We start from the raw sequence: 23,585 nt of genomic DNA, 5'->3' as shown, positions 1-23,585 counted from the left end.
GTCTCCGCTCTAATTCATCCCAAAGGTGTTCTGTCGGGTTGAGGTCAGGACTTAAGCATTAAGAGTTCCTTTCACTGGAACTAAGGGGCCGAGCCCAACTCCTGAAAAACAACCCCACTCCATAATCACCAAACTTTACACCCGGCACAATGCAGTCAGACAAGTATCGTTCTCCTCGCAACCGCCAAACCCAGACTCGTCCATCAGATTGCCAGACGGAGAAGCGTGATTCGTCACTCCAGAGAACACGTCTCCACTGCTCTAGAGTCCAGTGGCGGCGCTTTACACCACTGCATTCGACACTTTGCATTGCGCTTGGTGATGTAAGGCTTGGATGCAGCTGCTCGGCCATGGAAACCCATTCCATGATGCTCTCTACGCTGTTCTTGAGCTGATCTGAAGGCCACATGAAGTTTGGAGGTCTGTAGCGATTGACTCTGCAGAAAGTTGGCGAACTCTGCGCACTATGCGCCTCAGCATCCGCTGACCCCGCTCTGTCATTTTACGTGGCCGACCACTTCGTGGCTGAGTTGCTGTCGTTGCCAATTGCTTCCAATTTGTTATAATACCACTTTAGTTGACTGTGGAATATTTAGTAGCGAAGAAATTTCATGACTGGCATCCGATCACGGTACCACGCTGGAATTCACTGAGCTCCTGAGAGCGACCCATTCTTTCACTAATGTCTGTAGAAGCAGTCTGCAGGCCTAGGTGCTTGGTTTTATACACCTGTGGCCATGGAAGTGACTGGAACACCTGAATTCAATGATTTGGATGTGTGAGTGAATACTTTTGGCAATATAGTGTATTTCCATACACATTCAGTTTTGGGTGTGTCCTCCACTAAGAGGGTCAACAAAGTTTCTACTGTGATTAACAGTGAAGCGTTTACAGGCCATTTTTAATCATGAATTCATGATATAATTAGTTTTTATTGATGAAGATGATCATTTGGAGGGATACAGCAGTAATCAATGGTTGAATTATATGATGTAAGGACTAATAAATGGTGAAAATGTGATGACAGCTGTGTGGACAGCGAGGTAGCTGAATATGTGGAGGTGAAGGAAAAAGCCCAAAGACTGTGATCCACACAAGACTCCACAGTGGAGGACAACATAATGATAAATCATCAATCAGCAGGTAATTACCAGCACTACCACATAAGTAATACTTAGTTTTCATGTTGTGTGAGAAAACATTCATTGGCATTAGCATTAGCATAGCAATGTAATAAGCAGCAGAGAGTACACAGTGAATGAGAAATTAAGCTGTGAACTAATAACAAAATAAACCATTATATCAGAGTCACCAATTATTAATTAATAAGTACATAACCAGTTATTAAGTAATAACCTATGCTTAAAGATCAGTAACTATTTACAAAATGAGTAGTTAATGACTGACTAACGATGTAATTAATCCTTATTTTTCCTCTTAATGTAAGGTGTTACCATCATTTATATCAGTACTAATCTTAGTGTGTTTGTGGGGTAAATAAACACTGACTGCCCAAATAAACAGCTTTGTAAATGTAAATTCCTCAGCTTTCTAAAAGCTTTTACTCAGGACTGTATGTGAGAAAAGATCTACAGGCAGTTTCAATGTGAAGATCCAGCACATGCTGCCAGCCTCTGAGATCTGCACAGTGGAAATATCTGCCTTTGTTTGTAAACACTGCTTAGTCTCATGAGTTCACGCTAAGTACAGAGGTCTGAACTCAGAATAATCATTCTACAAGTTGCCGTTTGCCAGTAATTTCAATTTGCCTCTCTACGAAGTCGCTAGCCGAATGAACGATATGTATTAGAGCGTCCAGCATCAGGCAGTTTATGTCCGGCCTCAGCTGAGTCTCCTCGTAGTAGTTCTGCACAGGGAAGATGCAGTTCATAGGAACTCCCAGTCTGTGACTGCACACCTGCATCTACATAAACACACACACAGATATACACACACACTTAGGTTCTAGATATTAACCATGTAAATGTAAGGTAAACACTCTACAGTAGTAGCTAATGATTTTGAGTTACAAAATAGTTACTAGGAGTCTAATTAAATTACATAAATGCCAAATAGGTTCTAGATATTAACTGGGTAAGTTTGAGGAACAAACTGCAATGTACTAGATAACTATTTTTGGTAATAAAGTGCTGAGTTCCAAAACAGTCTAACTAAATGACACTGAAATTTTCAACAGGTTCTAGATCAGGAGCACACAACTCCTGTCCTAGACTGGGCTTTAAAAAAAGCAGTGATTCTTACTGTAGTTTTACTTCACAAAACAATCTTTGCATTTTGGGTCATTATTTTGCTCCATATAACTTACCAGCTACTTTTCTGTTTTACTTTCCTGCTTAAACATGTGAAATTACAGTGGAATTAGTGTGAGTTTGTGTGTACTCACAGCTTGATATTCCATAATAATTATAGCCCACACTTGCTCAGTTAATGTATACAACCTGTTGAGCATTTTAATGTAATTTAGTTAAACTGCCTCAGAAATTATGTAGAACTTGTACCACTTGCACCTACTGGTTACTACGTAGAACATAAGGGGTGGTATTTATCCAAGAACTGTAAGATGGGAGATCATTTGATTCTAAAAAAAGAAAAAAGGTATATAAAACCAAAAGTAGCAGAGTGACACACTTTTTCCTTGATCTTCCTGCTTTGGTAGATCTTGTTCAAGCTTTCCTTCACAATGTGGCATGCCTTGTCCACTCGGGTCAGCAAAACCATCTGAGGGATTCCTGCAAGACAGGAAGGAGACATACATGAACAGATCAGAGATACACAATACAGAAATGGGAGTCTGATGTTAGTAAAGGACGTCTGATGCTAGTAAAGGGAGTCTGATTTTATCAAAAGGAGTCTGATGTTACTAAAGGGAGTCTGATTTTATCACTAAGAGTCTGATGTTAGTAAAGAGAGTTTGATTTTATCAATAGGAGTCTGATGTTAGTAAAGGGAGTCTGATGTTAGTAAGGAAAGTGTTATGTTAGTAAAGAGAGTCAAATGATGGTAAAGGGAGTCTGATGTTAGTAAAGAAAGTGTGATGTTAGTAAAGGAGTCTGATGTTAGTAAAAGCAGTCTGATGTTAGTAAAGGAAGAATGATGTCATCAAAGAGTCCGATAATAGTAAACGTTACATGTTAGATGTCAGATAGGTTCAATCCCCTGAGCCGACAGTACATGACTGAAGTGCCCTTGAGCAAGACTCTTAACCCTCAACTGCTCCCCAGGTGCCGTGGATAGGGCTGCCCACCACTCCGGGCAAGTATGCTCACTGCCCCCTAGTGTGTGTGTTTTCTAGTGTGTATGTGGTGTTTCAGTGCACAGATAGGTCACAATGCGGAGGTAAAATTCCCTGTTACAATGGTCACTTAACTAACTTATCAAAGAGAGTCTGACATTAGTAAGGGAGTCTTACTACTTTCTGAATTATTTTCTTTAAAAGTCATATAAGTAAAAAAAACTCAAGGAAATTTCATCAAGATTTTAGTGTAACACGGGTAAAAAGGAAGTCTACACTGTTTATGAAACAAAGAAGTATATGTCGTTTATGTATGCTATGTGTACATCTATAAGAAAATTAAATTAAACAATTTTTGGTTTAAATGTTCAAAATATTCTAATATAATTATAAATATGAAGACAAAACATAGTAACTATTGGCTCGTTTAATGAAACCAAGAAGAAGAATATATGGAAATATTTCAAACATGACATGTTTGTACTGGTTATGGTGTAAATTCAGACATGAGTACTTACTAGCAGTGAGAACGGTAACATGTTCACAAACATTAATACAGACAAAAGGGCTCATGTTTCAGTAATGTTAGCCCCGTCCCCATGCAACACCAGGGAGCTTCTTTGATCTCCTCAATCATGCACTGCCGAGTGAAGAACAAACTCACTACTGGTGTAGGGGTGATTTTAGTTTTATTAAACATAAAGCAAGCACTACAAAACCAAAATCACAAAACGCAGACAAGTAAATGCAAGACCCAACAAACAAAGAGGAAGGTAACTATGAGAGCTTATTGCTGCTGTCAGACCAAAACCTCATATTTCCAAAATGGTAACTTTACAGAAGAACGTGTAAACATACTTTACTTTTAATGTAAGTAATTGGAACCAGACTTTTCTCCAAGTAAATTTGGGCCATTTCTTTTGGTCCTTTCATTGTGAAATTTACACACAATTTAAAGGATAATAGGTTTTCTCAAATTATGTCAAAAACTGAAAAACAACAAAAATGGAGATATGAGGTTTTGGTCCGACAGCTGTGTTCTAAAGACTAGGCATGGCTGGGGAACATTCATGAATAGGCAAGACTGTAGGCTGTAGAGGGCGGAGCCAAGACAGAGAAACCATGGCAATAGTCAGTTTAGCTGTTAATAATCTTGTCCAGATAGCAATCAATGTTAAAGAATCAACATTAATTTCATTGAATCATCATTTTAATCTGTCGTTGATTCTTTTTCACCCTGAATAAACATTGAAACAACAGTGAATGTTTAACAAGAACTTAACCTAAAACCTAAAATGCTCCCTCAGACATTTTTTAACCTTGTAGGATTTCCATTACGAAAAATAAAAATGTCGTTAACATCATGGGGGTAATGTTACAGCCTTGTACCCTAGAGGTTGTTTTAAATAAACACTACTAACTCCTTTCCTCTAAAACAAAATTACACCATTCCTCCTGAAAAAAGAGTGTCTGCAATTTGCTGTAAAATAAATTTCATTTACTTCACAATCATGCTGCCCTCGAGAATGTCTGTGCCCAGTCCAGTGTATGTGTGAACTCACCTAATGAACTTGCTGCTCTTCTGATGATCCTCATTTTGTCAATGACGCCATCGCTCATTATGGTTATCTTATCTGCTGGAAGAATGCTGACCAGACAGTGAATCTTATCATTCAGCATTGGATCTTTGATGTAATGGTCACTGTCTTCAGAAATTGGAGTGCGCTGGAACTGAATGTGAGGAAAAACAGTAAGGTTGTTGTGGTAATAATGTGGAGGCTTAGACAGTGCACCATAAACACAGTGTTGTTTTTGCAGATAAAATCATGGAAAGTCTGTGAACCCTTTACGATTCTGAGAATTTCTGCACACATGTGACCTCAACTGTGATCAGATATTCAACTTAGAAGAACACAGTTCCTAATTAAACAAACAAAACACACTGATATTGTCACGGGACAGTCTGGGAGCGGATACAAGCGCAGAGAGAGGAAAACCTGTAAGTACGGGCCTTAAAGACGTTAATTAAAATGAAAAAAAGGCTTATGTAACCACTTCAGTGGTAGTTTTATAGTATGGTGTAATAAATAATGATTTGAGAACACTGAGTGTGTATTATTGGAGAGGAATTACTTCCAGCTGGGTTCAAACCAGTGACCCTGGCAGCCGGCAACACAGGCTGACCCTTTACAGGACCACCTCTTCTAGGGATGGCCCCAGAAGTCCCCAGACCCGAAGCATGTGCGCACCAAAGGTGAATTCTGGGTCCAAAATGTGGCATTCATCAACCCACGACCGATTCAGTCCACCTCCGGCAATGCCTTACAAATTGCAAACATGGGTGGAGGGAACCCGAAATGAGGGAACATTCAAAGGGTGATATGCCCAGACATGAATGCCAGAGTGTGTTATGGGCACATTCTGCCCAAGGTAGGTGGTCTGCCCAAGAGGCTGGGTTGGTGGAAGTCAAACACTGTGGAGTCTGGGTAAGGTCCTGATTGACCCTCTCGGTTTGGCCACTGGACTCTGGGTGGAAGCCGGAGGAGAGACTTGTGGAGGCTCCTATGAGCTGACAGAAGGCCTTCCAGAAGCAATTAGTGAACTGGGGTCCCCAGTCTAAAACTAGCCCATGCACCCTGACCACATGTTGTAACACATGAGTTTTGCTGTCTCTTTGGCACATGGAAGCTTGGGCAGTGTCACGAACTTGCATGCCTTGGAGAAGTGGTCAGCTAGGACCAGGATGACTGTGTTGCCTTTGGATGGGGGCAGGCCTGCTGAATATAGGCCAGGTTCTTGTGGTCAGTCCAGACCACAAAGGGGTGCTTGGCCCCCTCAAGCCAGTGACAATGAGGGCTGCAGAGAGTGGTAAAAGGTCAGTGCGGAGAGCACTGAAAACTCGGCAGTCAAATCACAAGTGCTGTAACAGATTTACCTCTGTTCCCGTATTTGCATTTTGGGTTTGGTTATGAGGTGATGTAGTTTTATACATCCAGGCCTCTAGGGGGAGCTGGTTCACCTTAAAGTGTCTCTAGTATCCCATAAAATGGTGGCAAAAAAGAAGTTGAGCGGCATGGTGACTCCAGACTCCAACAAACAAGCATCTGTTGTTGTGGAGAAGCCCCTGCTGTTCAACTTACACAGTCCTTTGTTTGAGGAACTTGCATTCCCTTTTCATTCAATAAGTCTTGAATGTTTTTTTTAAAACTTAACTTTGTGCTGGGTACAAACATTGTGTCAAGGATTAGTTGAGGGTTATGCTAAAGCTAAGGTTTATGTTAGCAGGCCATATTTTCAGTTGTTCAGCTGTAAATTTTCAAATACATTACATTTATTACATTTAAAAATATCTCTGTTTGCAGAAGGACCTTTTTCATGCTTACTTGTGAACTGCTGGTGACAAGAAAGGCATGTAAGGAGCCTCAGACCTCAGCAGGACATTGGTGCCATGGCCACAAGCATTGCAGAAAGCAGTGAGAGCACAGTGCCATGCCTACAAGCACGGACAGGAGCCACAGACAATGTCAAGAGCTCAGCACCTCAGCCTCAAGTGCAACTCCATGACCACAAGCCAAGCGCCAACAACAAGAACCAACAGGAGCCAAAGATGACAGCGAGAGTGCCAAGCCACAGCAGCAAGTGCCATCAGGAGCCACAGACAATAGCAAGAACTTGGAACCACGGCCACAAGCGCCAACAGGAGCCACAGATGAAACTGAGAGCATGGCACCATGCCAATGAGTGCTGACAGGAGCTGTGGGCAATACTGAGACCTTGGCACCATGAGAGGGCTTGGCGCAAAACAAAACACCATGAGGGCCGTGGTGAGCAGCGAGAGCTCGGCACTATGCTCCTTTGGGTTATTTGTGAGTGTCAAGAGCTCATGAACTAGATATTCAATTTCTATACCTATTACATGCCAAATGATCATTTTAAATTCAATATATTTTAAGAATTTTAGGCTGAAGGGTTCAACAGTTGTGTTAATAATTTATCACATTAGCCAATGTTCTTGTGGTAACTTTGTCACCCACCTTTGACCTTAAAACATGGTGTTGAAAAACGTGATTACTGAAACAATGTCTTGATCAGGCTAAGACTAACAGATTAGGGATTATGAGTGTCTGCTGATCTTACTTGGTAGCCATTTCGAATGTTGCCTTTTAAAGCTTTGATGATGTCTTCACTGTGTACCCCTTGTGTTTGTCCGTCTTGTAGACCCATCATGTCGTAGAAGGCAATAGGGGTGCGTCCAGATTTCTCACTTCCAACAGTGAATTTCTGGTACTGGAAACACAAATTAAAAATGACATCTCAACATCTCTGCAGTTTCTCTTGGACAACAATTAGGCCAGATGGAAAAACAAAGGACACTTTAGCTTGCTACTCAGATATTCCTCAGGCAGAATCTCAGGTGTCTCCACTTGAATTTTAGTAGAGATCTCAATGGAGTCACACATTGTGCTCAGATTTGCCTTGAAAATAATGCTCATGTTTATCTACAACCAAAATAAAGAAAAAATCTCAACATGAACCATTTTGCGTTCAAGAATGAGAGCTTCTCAGTTTTGATGCCGAGTATTGATTATAATAATCTGAACCAGAAGTGTTTCATGTTTCCTTTTTTGTCAGATTACTTTATTACTCCTAAGGAACTGTAAGAGTATCTCCATTAAATCCTCTGAGCCATCAAACAGCAACATGGAGCAAAAAACTTTTACTCTGGGTAAATCAAACTAGACGAGTTACAGGGCATTTCACCACTTTAGCATAAAGGACCAAATTTATAATCATAACCATGAACAAGACATTTCTGGTGTCACAAAAATACAGTGCTGTAAGAGTCTTCCCTGGTTTTCTCAGCATTATTACATATTTGTTACAGTGAATGCTTTTGATCCTAAATGCATATTTTTAGACAAACAGAACTTTTCAAAAACATAACAGATTTTACTTTAATGTTTCATTTGTATTAGGTGTAAAGTTATTCAACATCCAAATCGCCTGCATGTAAAACTAACTACCCCTTCATAACCCTACGATTATATAGTATAACTGTTTTGGTATTTTGGTCAAATACAACTACAACAATAATTAATAAGTGCATGACAACACTGTACGTTGTTGTTTTCAGGAGACCCAGGGCTACTCAGATAGGTTATTATATGACATGTAAATGCTAAAAGAATTTTGATATCTTAATGAATTTGGGTAATATTTGATGAAAACGTTTGTCATTTTTTGCTTGTATAGATCTCGAAAAAGTGGGACCTCAAATAGCTTTTCAGTAATTGTTTGTCTCGAGTGTCTATGAGCTAAAAATGCAAGATGGTGGTTCATTCTATTGCTTACTATTGAGTAAAAATAAACAATTACGAATAATACGAAATCTGATACACAGCAACAAAAGTTTGGTTTTTAATATTAAATTGGGTTGCATGCTTACTATCTTGAATGTTCTGATGTGTGAGTCATATCACAGCCTTAAAACAATCTCCAGGCATAAGAAACCTGACCCCCAGGCATAAGAAACCTGACCCCCAGGCTGTAGTGGATGAACGATCTCAATCTGTTTTTCAATAGATTTGATCACTCACCTCCCCTACACAGTTACCCTGACTCTCAATGCACTGCCCTGCCCCCTCTCCCACAATATCCCTCCTCTTCACATCTCTCACCTCACAGCCACCCATCACTGATCTCTCTGCTGTCAGCTCAACCCCCCTACCTGCACACTCCAGTCGCCAGCCCCCCTGCTCCAACCTGTGCCTTTCAACAGCCCAGGTGAGAAAGGAACTCAGAAAGATCAAAGTGAGGAAAGCTGCGGGTCCGGATGGCATCAGCGCCAGGCTCCTTAAGTCCTGCACAAATCAGCTGTGTGGGACAGCTGAACACATGTTCAACATGAGCCTGAAGCTCAGGAAGGTACCACAACTGTGGAAAACATCTTGTGTGGCACCAGTGCCAAAGATGCAGCAACCAAATGACCTCAGCAGCTACAGGCCGGTGGCACTGATGTTGCACCTGATGAGGACGCTAGAGAGGCTGGTCCTTGCCCATCTCTGCCCTCTGCTGAGCTCATCTGTGCACAGAGCTCTTTCTCACCTGGAGAGGCCTGGAAGCACTGTGAGAATCATGTTCTTTGATTTCTCCAGTCCTTTTAACACCATGCAGCCTAGGCTCCTGAGGGACAAGCTGGAGAATACAGAGGTAGATCACCACCAATCAAATAGGATTCTGGACTATCTCACCAACCGACCACAGTATGTGAGGGCACAGAACTGTGCATCTAACATGGTGTTCAGCAGCACAGGGGCACAGATCTGGCACTGTTACTCTTCACCCTGTACACTGCAGACTTCATGTACAGCTCACCAAACTGCCATCTACAGAAGCTCTCTGATGACTCAGCAATCATCTGACTCAATACATATGAGGACAACAGAGAATACAGAGAACTGACCCAGGACTTTGTGGACTAGCGTCTGAGGAACCACCTTCTGATCAATGCAGGGAGGACCAAATAGATGGTGGTGGATTTTCTCAGGCGCAATTACCTCCCTCCACCAGTAAACATCCACGGAATGGACATTGAGAAAGGGGACTCTTGTAAATACCTCGGATTTCACCTCAACAATAGACTGGACTGGTCAGAAAACACTAGTGCACTTTATAGGAAAGGCCAGAGCAGACTCTACCTGCTCAGGAGGCTGAGGTTGTTTAAAGTGCAGGGGGCACTCCTGAGGACTTTCTTCAACACTGTTGTGGCATCAGCCATCTTTTATGAAGTGGTCTGCTGGGGTAGCAGCATCTCAACTGCAGACACAAAGAGACTTGACAGACTCATTAAGAGGGCCAGCTCTGTCCAGGGAAGTGTGTGAAGGAGGCCATTGCAGGTCCTTCCTTCCTGCTGCTGTTAGACTGTACAACCAGCAGTGCTCCCAGTAGAACCCCCTCCACCTCCCATTAGACCTCACACACCTACAGAACATAAACTGTGGAATTCATCACCATTTCCTGTGTGTAATAAAGTCAATACTTCATGTGGAATATTTTTAAAATATCTCTAAAGTATAGAGTAATCTTAATGTTTATATTGTTAACTCCTCACCATCCCATGTGTAACATAAATCAGTACCTCATGTGCAATTCAGGTAAAATATCTATACAGTGTAAGTATTTTTGCTTATATTTATTTAGAATTCTTCATACTGTTAATTTTGGTAAAGGATAGAGTTCATATTTTTATATCTTATTTTTTACTTTCAGTATTATAAATATATATATATATATATATATATATATATATATATATATATATATATATACAAACAAACTGTAAATCTTGTTAATTAATTACAGTATCTCACAAAAGTGAGTACACCCCTCACATTTTTGCAAATATTTTATTATATCTTTTCATGGGACAACACTATAGAAATGAAACTTGGCTATAACTTAAACTAGTCAGTGTTCAGCTTGTATAGCAGTATAGATTTACTGTCTTCTGAAGTCAACACACAGCCATTAATGTCTAAATAGCTGACAACACAAGTGAGTACACCTCACAGTGAACGTGTCCAAATTGTGCCCAATTGTGTCGTTGTCCCTTCCTAGTGTCATGTGACTTGTTAAAGTTAAAGGTTCCAGGAGTGAATGGGGAGCAGGGCTGTTAAATGTGGTGTTTTGGGTACAATTCACTCATACCGGCCACTGGATATTCAACATGGCACCTAATGGCAAAGAACTCTTTGAGGATGTGAGAAATAGAATTGTTGCTCCCCACAAAGATGGCCTAGGCTATAAGAAGACTGCTAACACCCTGAAACTGAGCTATAGCACGGTGGCCAAGGTCAAACAGCAGTTTTCCAGGACAGTTCCACTCAGAACAGGCCTCACCAGGGTCAACCAGAGAAGTTGAGTCCACGTGTTCAGCGTCATATCCAGAGGTGGGCTTAAAAAATAGACGCATGAGTGCTGCCAGCATCGCTGCAGAGGTTGAAGAAGTGGAAGGTCAGCCTGTCAGTGCTCAGACCACAAGCCGCACAATGCATCAACTCGGTCTGCATGGCCGTCGTCCCAGAAGGAAGCCTCTTCTGAAGCTGACGCACAAGAAAGCCCGGAAACAGTTTACCGAAGACAAGCAGTCCAAGAACATGGATTACTGGAACCATGTCCTGTGGTCTGACGTGGTGAGGTGTACTCACTTGTGTTGCCAGATATTTAGACATTAATGGCTGTGTGTTGAGTTATTTTCAGAGGACAGTAGATCTATACTATAAGTTATATCCAAGTTTCATTTCTATGGTGTTGTCCCGTGAAACTATATAATAAAATATTTGCAGAAATGTGAGGTGTGTACTCACTCACTTTTGTGAGATATTATATCAAGGTTAATTACTTGCTTATTAGTTCTCTTCTTGTTACTTCTTTTCTTGAGTGCCTTGCTATCCCTTTGCTGCTGTAGCACTGAGAATTTTCCAGCTGTGGGACTAATAAAGGATAATTTTGTCTTATCTTAATCTTTTAACCCTTTGTTATAATTTTAAGGCTAAAAGAGCAGAGCTAATATAATGTTATTTACTACTACTAACTTTCAAAATTTCAAAAAGACACAGGACACAGTGGTAAATCATCCAGGAAGTCACCACAAAAAAAAGAAACCTTTTTTTACTGCACTATATGTAATATGGAAAACAAGACAAAGTCTAGACCCCTCTGAGTGAATCTGTGTTTTTCCAATCAAAGCATGTTCAGCATACTGTATGTACACAATTTTATTAACTAAGCCTCAAGTTAAAGTATGAGCCTCGCTAATGACAATAAACTAGTCTTGTGTGATGACTGTAACACCATTTTCAATTACTAAGTAATAAATCTTGTATTTATTCCAGTTAAACAGCCATACTACCCTCTACAGAAGTTGGTGTCTCTGTGTTAGTTTATTCACAGCCTATTACATAGACAACTTGTGGTCACTTGTGGTGACATATTTTTGTCATGTGTTGACCTGTGGGATATATACTTTGTTCTAGTATGGTTTTCAGGAAAGAGAGGGTTTTGTGTGGTCTTACAGTGCTTTTGCATTACCGTACTTTTGCATGTTTTAGAAATTGGACTATGAAAGCCCTGAAAGGTAAGATCAAAAAAAACCATAAGTGCATTCCTGGGTCTAAGCTCCAATTTGTGTATATTTCTGCTTGTATAACCAAAAGCAACCGAGAAAAATATTTCTAGTGTCACTTGTACAATTTCAGCCATCAAACACCTCCATTTTTTTTTCTCTCAAAAAAAGAAAACAAATTCAATTCTGTATGAAAAAGATGTACTGACCCACACTTAGAATGCTACTCCAGCTTTGACCAGCAGTGGGCGTCTGATTTTTTTTTCCTCTTACCCTTCATGGACCAAGTGGGATGACACTTGTACAAAAACTGCAAGTGGGATGGTCTGTTTATTCCTGCTGACTCAGTCTGTGGTTGTGAATTCCTGCTGGTGTTGGTGTTACGTGTCAGTATCTGTGCATGTGTGTGTTTTTTCAACCCCTCTTGGTCATTCCTGTTCTTTTAGATGTCTCTTTCCTTCATAGCTTGCTTGGTGTGTCAGTCACAATTACCTCTTGGCTGACTTGTTTGGTTGCTGGTGTTCTGTGTTCTTAACTCTCTTAGCCTTTCTAGCTTTAGCCCTTGTTAGCTTCAGGTCTCTTGGTGGCCTTGTAAGCCTTTGTTAGCTGTATCTCTTCCTGTTACTTATAGAGTGAATCTTTGCTTTTGGTCTACACATGTTTGTCTAGTTGTACTGGCTGTAGATTCTCTTAAACTGTGGGTTTTTTGTTAGCTTAGCATAGCTGTTTAGCTCTTGGCTTAACAACAGCCTACATTTGTTTCTGTTGTCACTGTCTGTATTCCCTCTCTTAGGTAGTCTGCCAGTACACCTTTACTATAATAAATTGTTGTTGTTCTTTGTTTATAGCTTATCTTACCTGTGTATTTGGCTTGTTTGTATAATAAAATTTTAGCAGTTTTATCTGCATCTAATTTCTGCACCCCCTTTATTACACTCCTCCTTCCTCTTGGTACCATCCCTCCCTAGGCCTAGGCCTGAGACTATGGCTGGGACATAACGGTAATATGGCTGGGTCTTGAATTCCCGAGCTTTAGTTTCTCTGTTTTCTTCATTTAACCGTTTTGGACTGCTGCTGAGAGTTTTTGGCTTTTTGGATCAAACCTGCATTAGTTTGCTCCCATTACTGTTATTTAATAAACCACAGAACACTGTCTCTTTACGTTAAAAGTTACTGTATTGATTCCTGGATCAAAACTAAACTGAGCAAAGACTATTTTAAGTTGACTGGATGTTCTGAGAGATTATGTTTAGAGGGTGTGTTCAGATATGCATTTGCCCAAAGTATGTATGTAGCACATTATGTAAAAGTCTGGGCACCCCCGGTCAAAGTACACGTCTTGTTGATTTTCAGAGTGAGCACATTCTCTACAGAGACTCTTTATTTGCTGAGTTTTACATATAGGTGGGAAAAAAGACATAAAGGAGGAGATTTTGTAATGATTCACATTAATAAGTGTTTCAAACTTATTTATTTTTGATGGAAAGAAACATTTATAAATACCATTATTCTTAATTTCATGAAGGAAATAAAAAAACAAACTAGAATGGTTCTGTTCCCTGAATTTACTATTTCCCAATACTTTGGCCATATTTTACAACACTATCAAAGAGCAGTTTGTGTATAGCTCTCGCTGTAGGTTTGATAATTTGCATGTTTACAACTTAAAAACCATTTCTTTTTAGAATTAAACTGCTAAAGCTCATTTGTGTGAAGTACCCTGAAGGCCACTGTTACTGTGGCCATGTGTCGTCTTTCTTGTTTTAATAACTGGTTTCAAAACATGAAAAAGCCCACGTTCATGTTTGGTGAGGGAAGCCAGTCAATGTGTGGAATGCTGCAGCACAGTTGTATTAGTTTAACATAGCAGCTGGGTAAAAAGTCTCCCTCACGCTGATACAGAATGCTCTAAAGCCAGACAACATATCAGGGCGGAGCGTTTACAGACATTTAAATCGTCCAACTTGACTGACAGACAGGACAGATGGAAACTCCAGCCGAGCTCTGCGTCTTTTGTTTCACTGTCATGGAGAAAATGTTTGCCTGGTACATGTCTCCAGTAAGACTGGAGTTTGAGTGCAGAGCGAGGACTTACTGGGGCTGTGGATTCTTCGCTTCTTTCTAGCTTATGGAGACAAACTTGAATTCTCACTTTACTTGAAATAAAACAAGCCAGGCATAAGAACAGTGATGTTGGTGTAGGCCTGCACCAGGAAACCAATCCATTCATGTGAAAAGTGGTTGACTGTAGAGAGTCCTATCATTTTGAATCTAGAATAAGTCTTTGGTTTTCAGGCCAAAGTCTGAGTCATTACTGCCTCTCTTAGTAAATGTGCCCCAAAATGTGGCCTGTGCAAAACTTGCAGCAAATTTTATATTTTATGTTCCAATATGTCTGATTCAGCAAAGATATTTAAAATAAAAAACTCGTAGAAAATGTGCTATTTAGGTGTCTTCTCTGTAGAGGCTGTGCTAGCTTAATTGCACTTAATAAATCAATAAAACCTTTTTTAACCAGGGGTGTTGAAGCTTTTGCATACGACTGTAAGTAACAGCACTCCACATTACCCACCCAGCAGGCACCAGACTCCAAATGGTCGGTACAGTTTGTACCTCATTGGTGGCTTAGAAAAACTGCTGTTTTCGTGTTTGTTTTTTAGCTCCTTATATTGCTGCTTTGAATGGCAGATTTTAGAGAAGAACATACTCACGTCTAGAGTGTGACTGCTGGTTGTCTCTGTAGCAGCTAGGCAATTAACAAACGGCCGTTCTTCAAAAATGCTTTTGATGGTGTTAATGGTGCTGGACTTTCCTGCTCCTACTGGTCCATGAAGAAGAATACGGAGCTCTGAGATTTTGTTACAGATTTTATAGCTTCTTAGATACATCAGCATAGCTTCTTGTCTGTCAGAGAAAAATATTGCTTTGTTACTGTCAATAATAAACAGCTACGTCAGTGAATTGATTTAAATGGAAAAGTCTGTGTTCATCACTACATTCAGACATTTCTATGTGCTCTCCAGGGCTGTTTAATAGTGTTAAAGTTTTATAGATGTGATGCAAAATGATGAATATGGCTTACGTCTGTGGGATTTTCCTCCAACTCCTGATAACTGTAAGAAAAGTGTTTCAGTGAACAAGCAACTCAAACACTGTACAACCATTTTACCATCTACAACTCTTTTACAAATCTCACACTTAAACAGAGCTAGAATGTCCTGTAATGTTGAAGTACCTTTATGTGATTAGTTATTATTTAATTAAAGAAAATGTAGCTGATGGAATAATAACATGGTCTGTAATTAACAGAATTCAATGCATGCAAAATCATCTAAGAAAGAAATGTCATGATATATAACTTTGCTGCATATTGTAGGGACCCGCTATTGGCTGGCACTGGCTCCAGAGAGCTCACTCTTTCTCTACTACTACTACTGTAGGCACCAGACCCAAAATGCAGTTTGACCCTCATTGGTGGCTCAGAAAAACTGCTGTGTTTTCATGTTTGTTTTTCAGCTCCTTATACTGCTGCTCTGCACTTTATACCTGTATAATCTGTTTGTTTGATTTGGCTGATCATTGGACTAGAAGAGCTTTAATACAGTGTGTTTCTTGTTAGATGTTCTTAGCTATAACTCCTAGAGTTATAACTAACCCATGCATGCACACTAACCTGGATATTTTTTGTTGAAAATGTAATTACCTGATCTCTGGCCTGCTACCCCACCTGTCCAGGTGTGTGGAACATTTCAGTAAGCCTTTTTGCTTAAAGTTTGGCTTGGTATTTCTTAAATAGAACTGTTGTCCTGGACTTCAGCTCAATGATGCTTATGGAATATACCATTCCGTCAGGGGCACTGTGGCTCCAAGCTAAACCTACATCCTCCCAGTCTGTGCCTGAATGACTCTGAGTACACAGTGTGAAATAATAAAGTTTGTTTTCTATCATGTCAGCGGGGATGTTGTACACAAAGCTATCGGTAAGTTTTAACATTTACTATGTTTTACTTCTTAATGTTGGTAAGATAAAAGAGATGATTATTGACTTCAGTAGGACTAGCAGTGATCTCTCTCCACTGCACACCAATGGTCAAACCGTGGAGAGAGTCAAAAGCTCAGAGTTCCTTGGTGTGCACATCACTGACAACCTCACTTGGAGCCTCAACACCACCTGCCTAGCCAAGAAACCCCAACAGTGACTTCACTTCCTGCAAATGATGAAGAAAGCAAACCTCCTCCTTTCCACCCTCATTACGTTCTACAGGTGGTAATAGAGAGCACCCTGACTGACTGTCTCACTGTCTGGTATGGGAACTGCACCATCTCAGACTGCAGGACCCTACAGCGGCTTGTGAGGACAGCTGAGTATATCATCGGGGTGTGTTTATGCACCATCAACATCTCCTACTACAAGCACAGCATCCAGAAGGCTGCCAGCATTGTGGACGACTCCTCCCACCACTCTGATGAGCTCTTCTTCTTCCTGCTATCTGGCACATGATACCAGAGCATCCATTCCATCACCTCCAGACTCCACAGCAGCTTTTTTTCCTGAGATGTTCAGATTACTGAACATACTGATGTCCCCCAGCATCCACCTCAACTATTTTATACCCTTTACAACATCCACCTGGATTAGTCCAGACCCTTTACAATATTCAAGTGGATTAATCTAGACATTTTACAACATCCACCTGGACTCATCTAGGCCCTCTACAACTTCCACCTGGATTAATCTAGACCCTGTACAACATCCAGCTGGACTCATCTAGACCCTTTACAACATCCTCTTGGACTCGTCTAGGCCCTTTACAACTTGCACCTGGACTCATCTAGGCTCTCTACAACTTCCACCTGGATTAATCTAGACCCTGTACAACATCCAGCCGGACTCATCTAGGCCCTCTACAACTTCCACCTGGATTAATCTAGACCCTGTACAACATCCAGCTGGACTCATCTAGGCCCTCTACAACTTCCACCTGGATTAATCTAGACCCTGTACAACATCCAGCTGGACTCATCTAGGCCCTCTACAACTTCCACCTGGATTAATCTAGACCCTGTACAACATCCAGCTGGACTCATCTAGACCCTTTACAACATTCACCTGGATTAATATAGACCCTTTACAATATCCACCTGGACTCACCTAGACCCTTTACAACATCCTCTTGGACTCGTCTAGGCCCTTTACAACTTGCACCTGGACTCATCTAGGCCCTCTACAACTTCCACCTGGATTAATCTAGACCCTGTACAACATCCAGCCGGACTCATCTAGGCCCTCTACAACTTCCACCTGGATTAATCTAGACCCTGTACAACATCCAGCTGGACTCATCTAGGCCCTCTACAACTTCCACCTGGATTAATCTAGACCCTGTACAACATCCAGCTGGACTCATCTAGACCCTTTACAACATCCACCTGGATTAATCTAGATCCTCTCTATCTTCCATCAGGACTCATCTAAACAACTGGTCTCCGCTAGACCCCTTGGCTAAAGAGTTTCTTTCAGACTCATCATTTTACCATGACTGCATACCACCACTTTAAACTCTTTGAATTCTTTAAAATCAGCCATATACCTGATCTGATGCTGTATATTATTTTGTTTAGTTGGCCTGTGTAGTTAGCTGCATGTGTACGCATTGTCTGGTGTTTTTATTGTATATTCTGCATTCGTTTCACACTGTTATGTATCTGCGTAATATGTATAATATACTGTGTGTTCATCCTCACACTGTCATATCAAACATATCACATCCTCCACAGCTAGTGCCTTTACTGAAAAACTCCCAGATCTATCAGCTCTCCTTCTGATCTGGATTTTATTACCAAATTCTTAGAGTATACCCTTCATTCTATTTTGAATATTGAGATGGATAGTGTTCCACGTTAGTCTGCACAGACTGCTTTAGAGCCTTATACACATCACTTACTTTACTCTGTGTGTGAGTTTGTCTTACAGTAAAACATCCTACATCTGAAGTATATGTCCTAACTTCACCTTATCTTGACAGATAAACACTGTTTATTTTTATTAACTCTATCTGATTACACATAAGTCAAGATATATTTTAAACTCACAAGGTCTGAATGGAGATGGTCCCAGTTTTGAAAATACAGAACTGAAAACAAATACAATGGTCAACATCATAATAATAATAAGAAGAAGAAGAAGAAGAAGAAAAAGAAGAAGACATTCAGTTTTGGGTACAAAATCATCAAGGAAAATCAGTAAAACTATGCTCTAAATACAAGTAAAAGCACAATTACAAACAACAGGAGAAAATGAGCTGCAATACTCTAGACATATACTAGCCTAGCCCATTGTAGAGGGGTACTATTTGTTTAATTTGGATGTGTGCCTTAAGTAGTAAAACATATGCATAACAGCATTACAGATATAAGATAATTAAAATGATTAGTATCCAGTGTTACACCGAAGTCTTTACCTGTAGCTTTTGGCTGCACTGAGAAACCATTAAGGTCAACAATAAAATCTGTAATCTTATTTTATGTCTTCCACAATCTTCCACTAAGTGGAAATGAATTACCACTTATGTCCATTTCCATTATGTGTAACTCAGTTCCCAACCTTGCAAAACCTGACAGTGCATTCAGTTGGCATTTCTCACTGTGACAGGCAACTCCACTGAGCAAACAGACTAGTATACTTTTATGGCATTTGGCAGAAACTCTTATTCAGAGCCTTACAATTTCAATTATGTCACATGGGTAATGTAGCATTAAGTCTTGCCTAAGAGGTCTTTTTGGTATAGCATATTGGGCTTGCCCAGGCAGAGTATGGGTGGGCAGCTGTGTCCCAATTGTAACTTTTTTAATTTGCAAAAAGAAGAGGTTAACCATACTTGGTGGATCTCTCAAATGAGTCTTTCCACTTCCTTCATCTGGCTTAGCCAACCCCACTTCTGACACCAATGTGAAAACGTCACAAGAGGAACCAGGAAACATAGTGGAAACAGCATGCTTTTATTTTGGACTTTGCTCACAGTGGTGAGCATGCATTTGGTGACTTGACTCAGTAAGGATGTTAATCAGGATAACAAAATCAGGATAGGGATATAGATAATGATATCATGCACATTTCACTTAGAAGTAAGCAACTGCCAGTCAAACTTATTGGTTTGATCTAATATCATACTTCAAACCTGGTAGTGAATGACTGGGAGCACAAAAACATTTTTCTTTGGACTACAAAATACTGCATCAATTACCAATGTAGCTAGGGCCCCCTTCATGGGAGGTGACTCAAAAAGTTTTTTCAACACCCTTCAGAGTTTTTGGAAATCCTAACAAGAGGGTGCACTGGCTCAGAAAAGCTGAAAAGCCATATTGATGCTAATGACCAAACTTCAGTCTGGAGAAACCTCTCACCAATTACAAGGTGAGAAAGACTCCCCCTCTCCTGAATGACCACCAGCCTACCAACAACCTGAATGAGTTCTGCTGCAGATTTGAATGCACCAGGACAATTTTCAGCCTATCTCAGCCAGTCCCCTGCCCTTCTCCCTCACCTAGGCTCTTTCACTTCTTCCCCGCTCATCGCACCATCAACTTACAGGATGTTAACAGCCTGGGAAAAGCGCTTGGGCAAGACTAGCCAACTAGCACTAGAGTGAACAGGTCTGTTGATGATGTGGCCAACTTGGCCCTGCAATTCATGCTACAGCATCTGGACAGTCCTGGAACCTATGCTACAGTTCTGTTTGTGGACTTCAGCTCAACATTCAATACCATAGTGCAATAGCTGCTGCAGGTCAAACTGCCTGAAGCTGTCTGTGCCAGATCCCATCTGCCGGTGGATCTGCCTCTGCTAAAAGATTCAGGACCATGTAAACCAACACAGCTAGACATGTTAACAGCTTTTTCCACAGAGCTATAGCAGTGGACACCTCACACTTTAAACTTAGACTGACCATCAAACCTCCTCACTGGTGTGTTAATGTGTGTTGTGCTGGCATGAGTGGACAAGACAAAGCAGTACTGCTGGAGTTTTTTAAACACCTCAGTGTCGCTGCTGGACTGAGAACAGTCCACCAACCAAAAATATCCAGCCAACAGCATCCTGTGGGCAGTGTCCTGTGACCACCGATGAAGGACTAGAGGATGACCAACACAAACTGTGCAGCAGCAGATGAGCTATCGTCTCTGACTTTACATCTACAAGGTGGACTGGCAAGGTAGGAGTGTCTAATAGAGTGGACAGTGAGTAGACACAGTGTTTAAAAACTCCAGCAGCACTGCTGTGTCTGATCCACTCGTACCAGCACAACACACACTAACACACCACGACCACGTCAGTGTCACTGCAGTGCTGAGAATGATCCACCTCCTAAATAATACCTGCTCTGTGGTGGTCCTCTAGGTGTCACCATTAATGAACACTGATGGCTGGCCTAAATATATTATGAAGTGAAGCACAAAGCTGTTTAATTTCTACACTTACTGGCCACCTTATTAGAAACACCTATCCTGTGCTTCCACTAATTGGCCACTAAATGTTGCAAAAGTTTTTTTTTGCACAACTTTTTTTTGTTAATGTCAACAGTTATGTGATGGAAGTCGAGTTGACATAGACTAATTGCTGATGTAGAGCAACAGATAGGTAGTGTGCTCTAAATTGAAAAAAGGCTTTACATGTTTGGTATCAAGGGAAAAATACTCTCCAAAACAAGGCATTCCTTAAATTAAAATGTCTTTATTGTATTGACTTGACCTATCTGGGCTATTAAAAAATGCCTATGTATAGTGACTCATGTCTCCTTCAGGGCATAATTCAAATAAGCTGATGATGTCATGAATCAAATCACAGAAGGTAATGCTTTGCAAGAAGTGACTTTAAAAGTCTGTGATAAAGCCGAACTCCACAGGTTAGTAGAGTGTGATGTGCCCTTTCCAGTGGGCCCTGGATTGCACTGCTAGCCTTCAGGGAACCAGAGATACGGAGCCTGAAATCACCAGGCTCTTTACCTTTTGTCTTCTCTGAGGCATCAATGTTTTTAGTGTAGTGGACATGTCGACTAGTCTGTGCAACCCCTACTGGCCATTTTAATAAAAGCACATCATTACCAATTTATCAGTTCCTTATAGCTCCACTCTGTAGATGTACAGTTACAGATTGTAGCTAATCTGTTGCTACACAGTTTTTCAGTTCCCCTCTGCTCCATTCATAATTGGACAATTTCTTCTGGGTCATTCTCAGCACAGCAGTGACACTGACACGGGAGTGAGTGTTGTCTGATGCAAGGATATCAGACACAGCAGTGTTGCTGTGGTTTTTACACATATCACTGTCACTGCTAGGTTGAAAGTGGACCGTCTACACAGAAGTTTCCAGACAAGAGCAGTTCTGTGGTCAGAAACTACAAAATTTAACTGTATGTCAGCAAGGTGGAGCTACAAGAGGAAAGGTTTCTAATAAATTGGACAGAAGGTGTATGTACTATTCCTGCTAAACAACTAAAACATATTTATAATCTTGTAAGTGATATGTGATCAATGGTCCTAATCAGGTATCAATACTTAAATAGAAATATTTTTAAAAAGTGTAATACTCACATCGGTTTTCTGTAGACAGTCACAGCTGGGACCAGTCTCCTATAATCCTCCTCTGATGTATTATATTTCTTCAAATTTAGCTCATCCAGAACTTCCTCTGAGGTCAGAAGCATGCTGGCTAGTGCTGAACACTGTCCAGGGGAGAGTTTCTCCTCTGAGTGTCTCTCTGATTTTAGATACTCCTGAATCTCTCTGGAGAGAGACTGGACATTCATTTCAGACAGACAGAGGAACAGATTGATGCATCTCTCAGTTGAGATTGGATGTTGTTCATCTTCTTTAATTAATTTCTTGATGTACTTTGTGATTTCCTTTGAGCTGCTCTGTGTTGGGGTCAGTAGGCCCTGTAGGAGTCTCTGATTGGACTCCACTGAGATGCCAAGAAGGAAAAGGAGGAAAAAATCCAGGTGTCCATTCTGACTCTCTACTGCTTTAATCACTGCTCTCTTTAGCACTTCATCCAGTGGAACATTCTCAGACCACTGTCTGTTTAATGGGTTAAATATCTGCAGTTCCTCCATGTTCTTGTTCCCATAGCAGTGAAACACATAAAGAGCAGCCAAGAACTCCTGAAAGCTCAGATGAACAAAGCAGTAGACCTTCCTCTTGTAAAGCACACATTCCTCCCTAAACATGTCAGTGAAAATCCCAGAATACACTGAGGCCTCAGTGTCATCAATGCTGCACTCTCTCAGGTCCTCTTCATAGAACATTACATTGCCCTTCATCAGCTGTGTGAAAGCCAGTTCAGCCAGTTTCAGATGCATGGTTCTGTTGGATTTGAAAATTTTTTTGGGGTCTCTCTCATCTGGCTCATACTTCTCATTCTTCATGTTGGTCTGAGTGAGCAGGAAGTGTGAGTACATTTCAGTCAGAGTTTTAGGGATTTCTGTATGAGGCTGTTTCATGATTCTCTGAAGAACAGTGGCTGAGATCCAGCAGAAGACTGGAATGTGGCACATGATGCGGAGGCTCCTCACTGTCTTAATGTGGGAGATGATTCTCTGGGCTTGGTCTTCATCACTGATCCTCTTCCTGAAGTACTCCTCCTTCTGTGGGTCACTGAATCCCTGAATTTCTGTCACACGGTTGATGTATTTAGGAGGGATCTGATTGGCTGCAGCTGGTCGGGAGGTGATCCAGATCAAAGCAGAGGGAAGCAGCTCTCCTTTGATGAGGTTTGTCATCAACACTCCCACTGATGATGTCATGGTGATGTCAGATACTTTCTCACACTGTTCAAAGTTCAGTGGAATTCTGCTTTCATGTAAACCATCAAATATAAACACAGCTTTGATCTGATCATAAATCTTTGGGTCCTGATCTTTGAGCTCAGGATGGAAGTCACACAGAAGATCATGAAGACTGTATTGACCATCTTTAATCAAGTTCAGCTGCCGGAACGGAAGCACAAACATGAAATCTACATCCTGATTGGCTTTTCCTTCAGCCCAGTCCAGAATGAACTTCTGCACAGAGACAGTTTTTCCAGTGCCAGCGATGCCTTTAGTCAGAACAGTTTCTGAGCTGTGGTATTTTTGGTACTTCGTCCTCTTTTCTTTCTTTGTTTTTTTCTTTGTGTCTAGGACCTTCAGGCACCCCAGCTGTAATTTATCTCAT

At 40.9% G+C, this 23,585-nt stretch overlaps 1 protein-coding gene across 1 annotated transcript in view; it reads right to left on the bottom strand.

Annotated features, from left to right (window-relative positions):
- Window positions 1–1,562: 1,562 nt before the first annotated feature.
- The window catches only part of LOC118812691, a 31,203-nt gene continuing 9,180 nt past the window's right edge, over window positions 1,563–23,585 (bottom strand). Inside the window, exons 5-12 of the mRNA XM_036577809.1 lie at window positions 21,966–23,580; window positions 18,471–18,511; window positions 15,460–15,490; window positions 15,089–15,281; window positions 7,391–7,540; window positions 4,816–4,984; window positions 2,650–2,750; window positions 1,563–1,924 (exon numbers count right to left, since the gene is read on the bottom strand). Of these exons, the coding sequence (XP_036433702.1) occupies window positions 1,730–1,924; window positions 2,650–2,750; window positions 4,816–4,984; window positions 7,391–7,540; window positions 15,089–15,281; window positions 15,460–15,490; window positions 18,471–18,511; window positions 21,966–23,580 (2,495 nt within the window). The 3' untranslated portion in view covers window positions 1,563–1,729. The remainder of the gene's footprint in view (window positions 1,925–2,649; window positions 2,751–4,815; window positions 4,985–7,390; window positions 7,541–15,088; window positions 15,282–15,459; window positions 15,491–18,470; window positions 18,512–21,965; window positions 23,581–23,585) is intronic.

Source organism: Colossoma macropomum, unplaced genomic scaffold (genome assembly GCF_904425465.1).
Source record: "Colossoma macropomum unplaced genomic scaffold, Colossoma_macropomum, whole genome shotgun sequence".
Lineage (NCBI taxonomy): Eukaryota > Metazoa > Chordata > Actinopteri > Characiformes > Serrasalmidae > Colossoma > Colossoma macropomum.
Note: the sequence above shows the minus strand (reverse complement) of the source record. Positions and strands in the feature narration are given on the sequence as shown.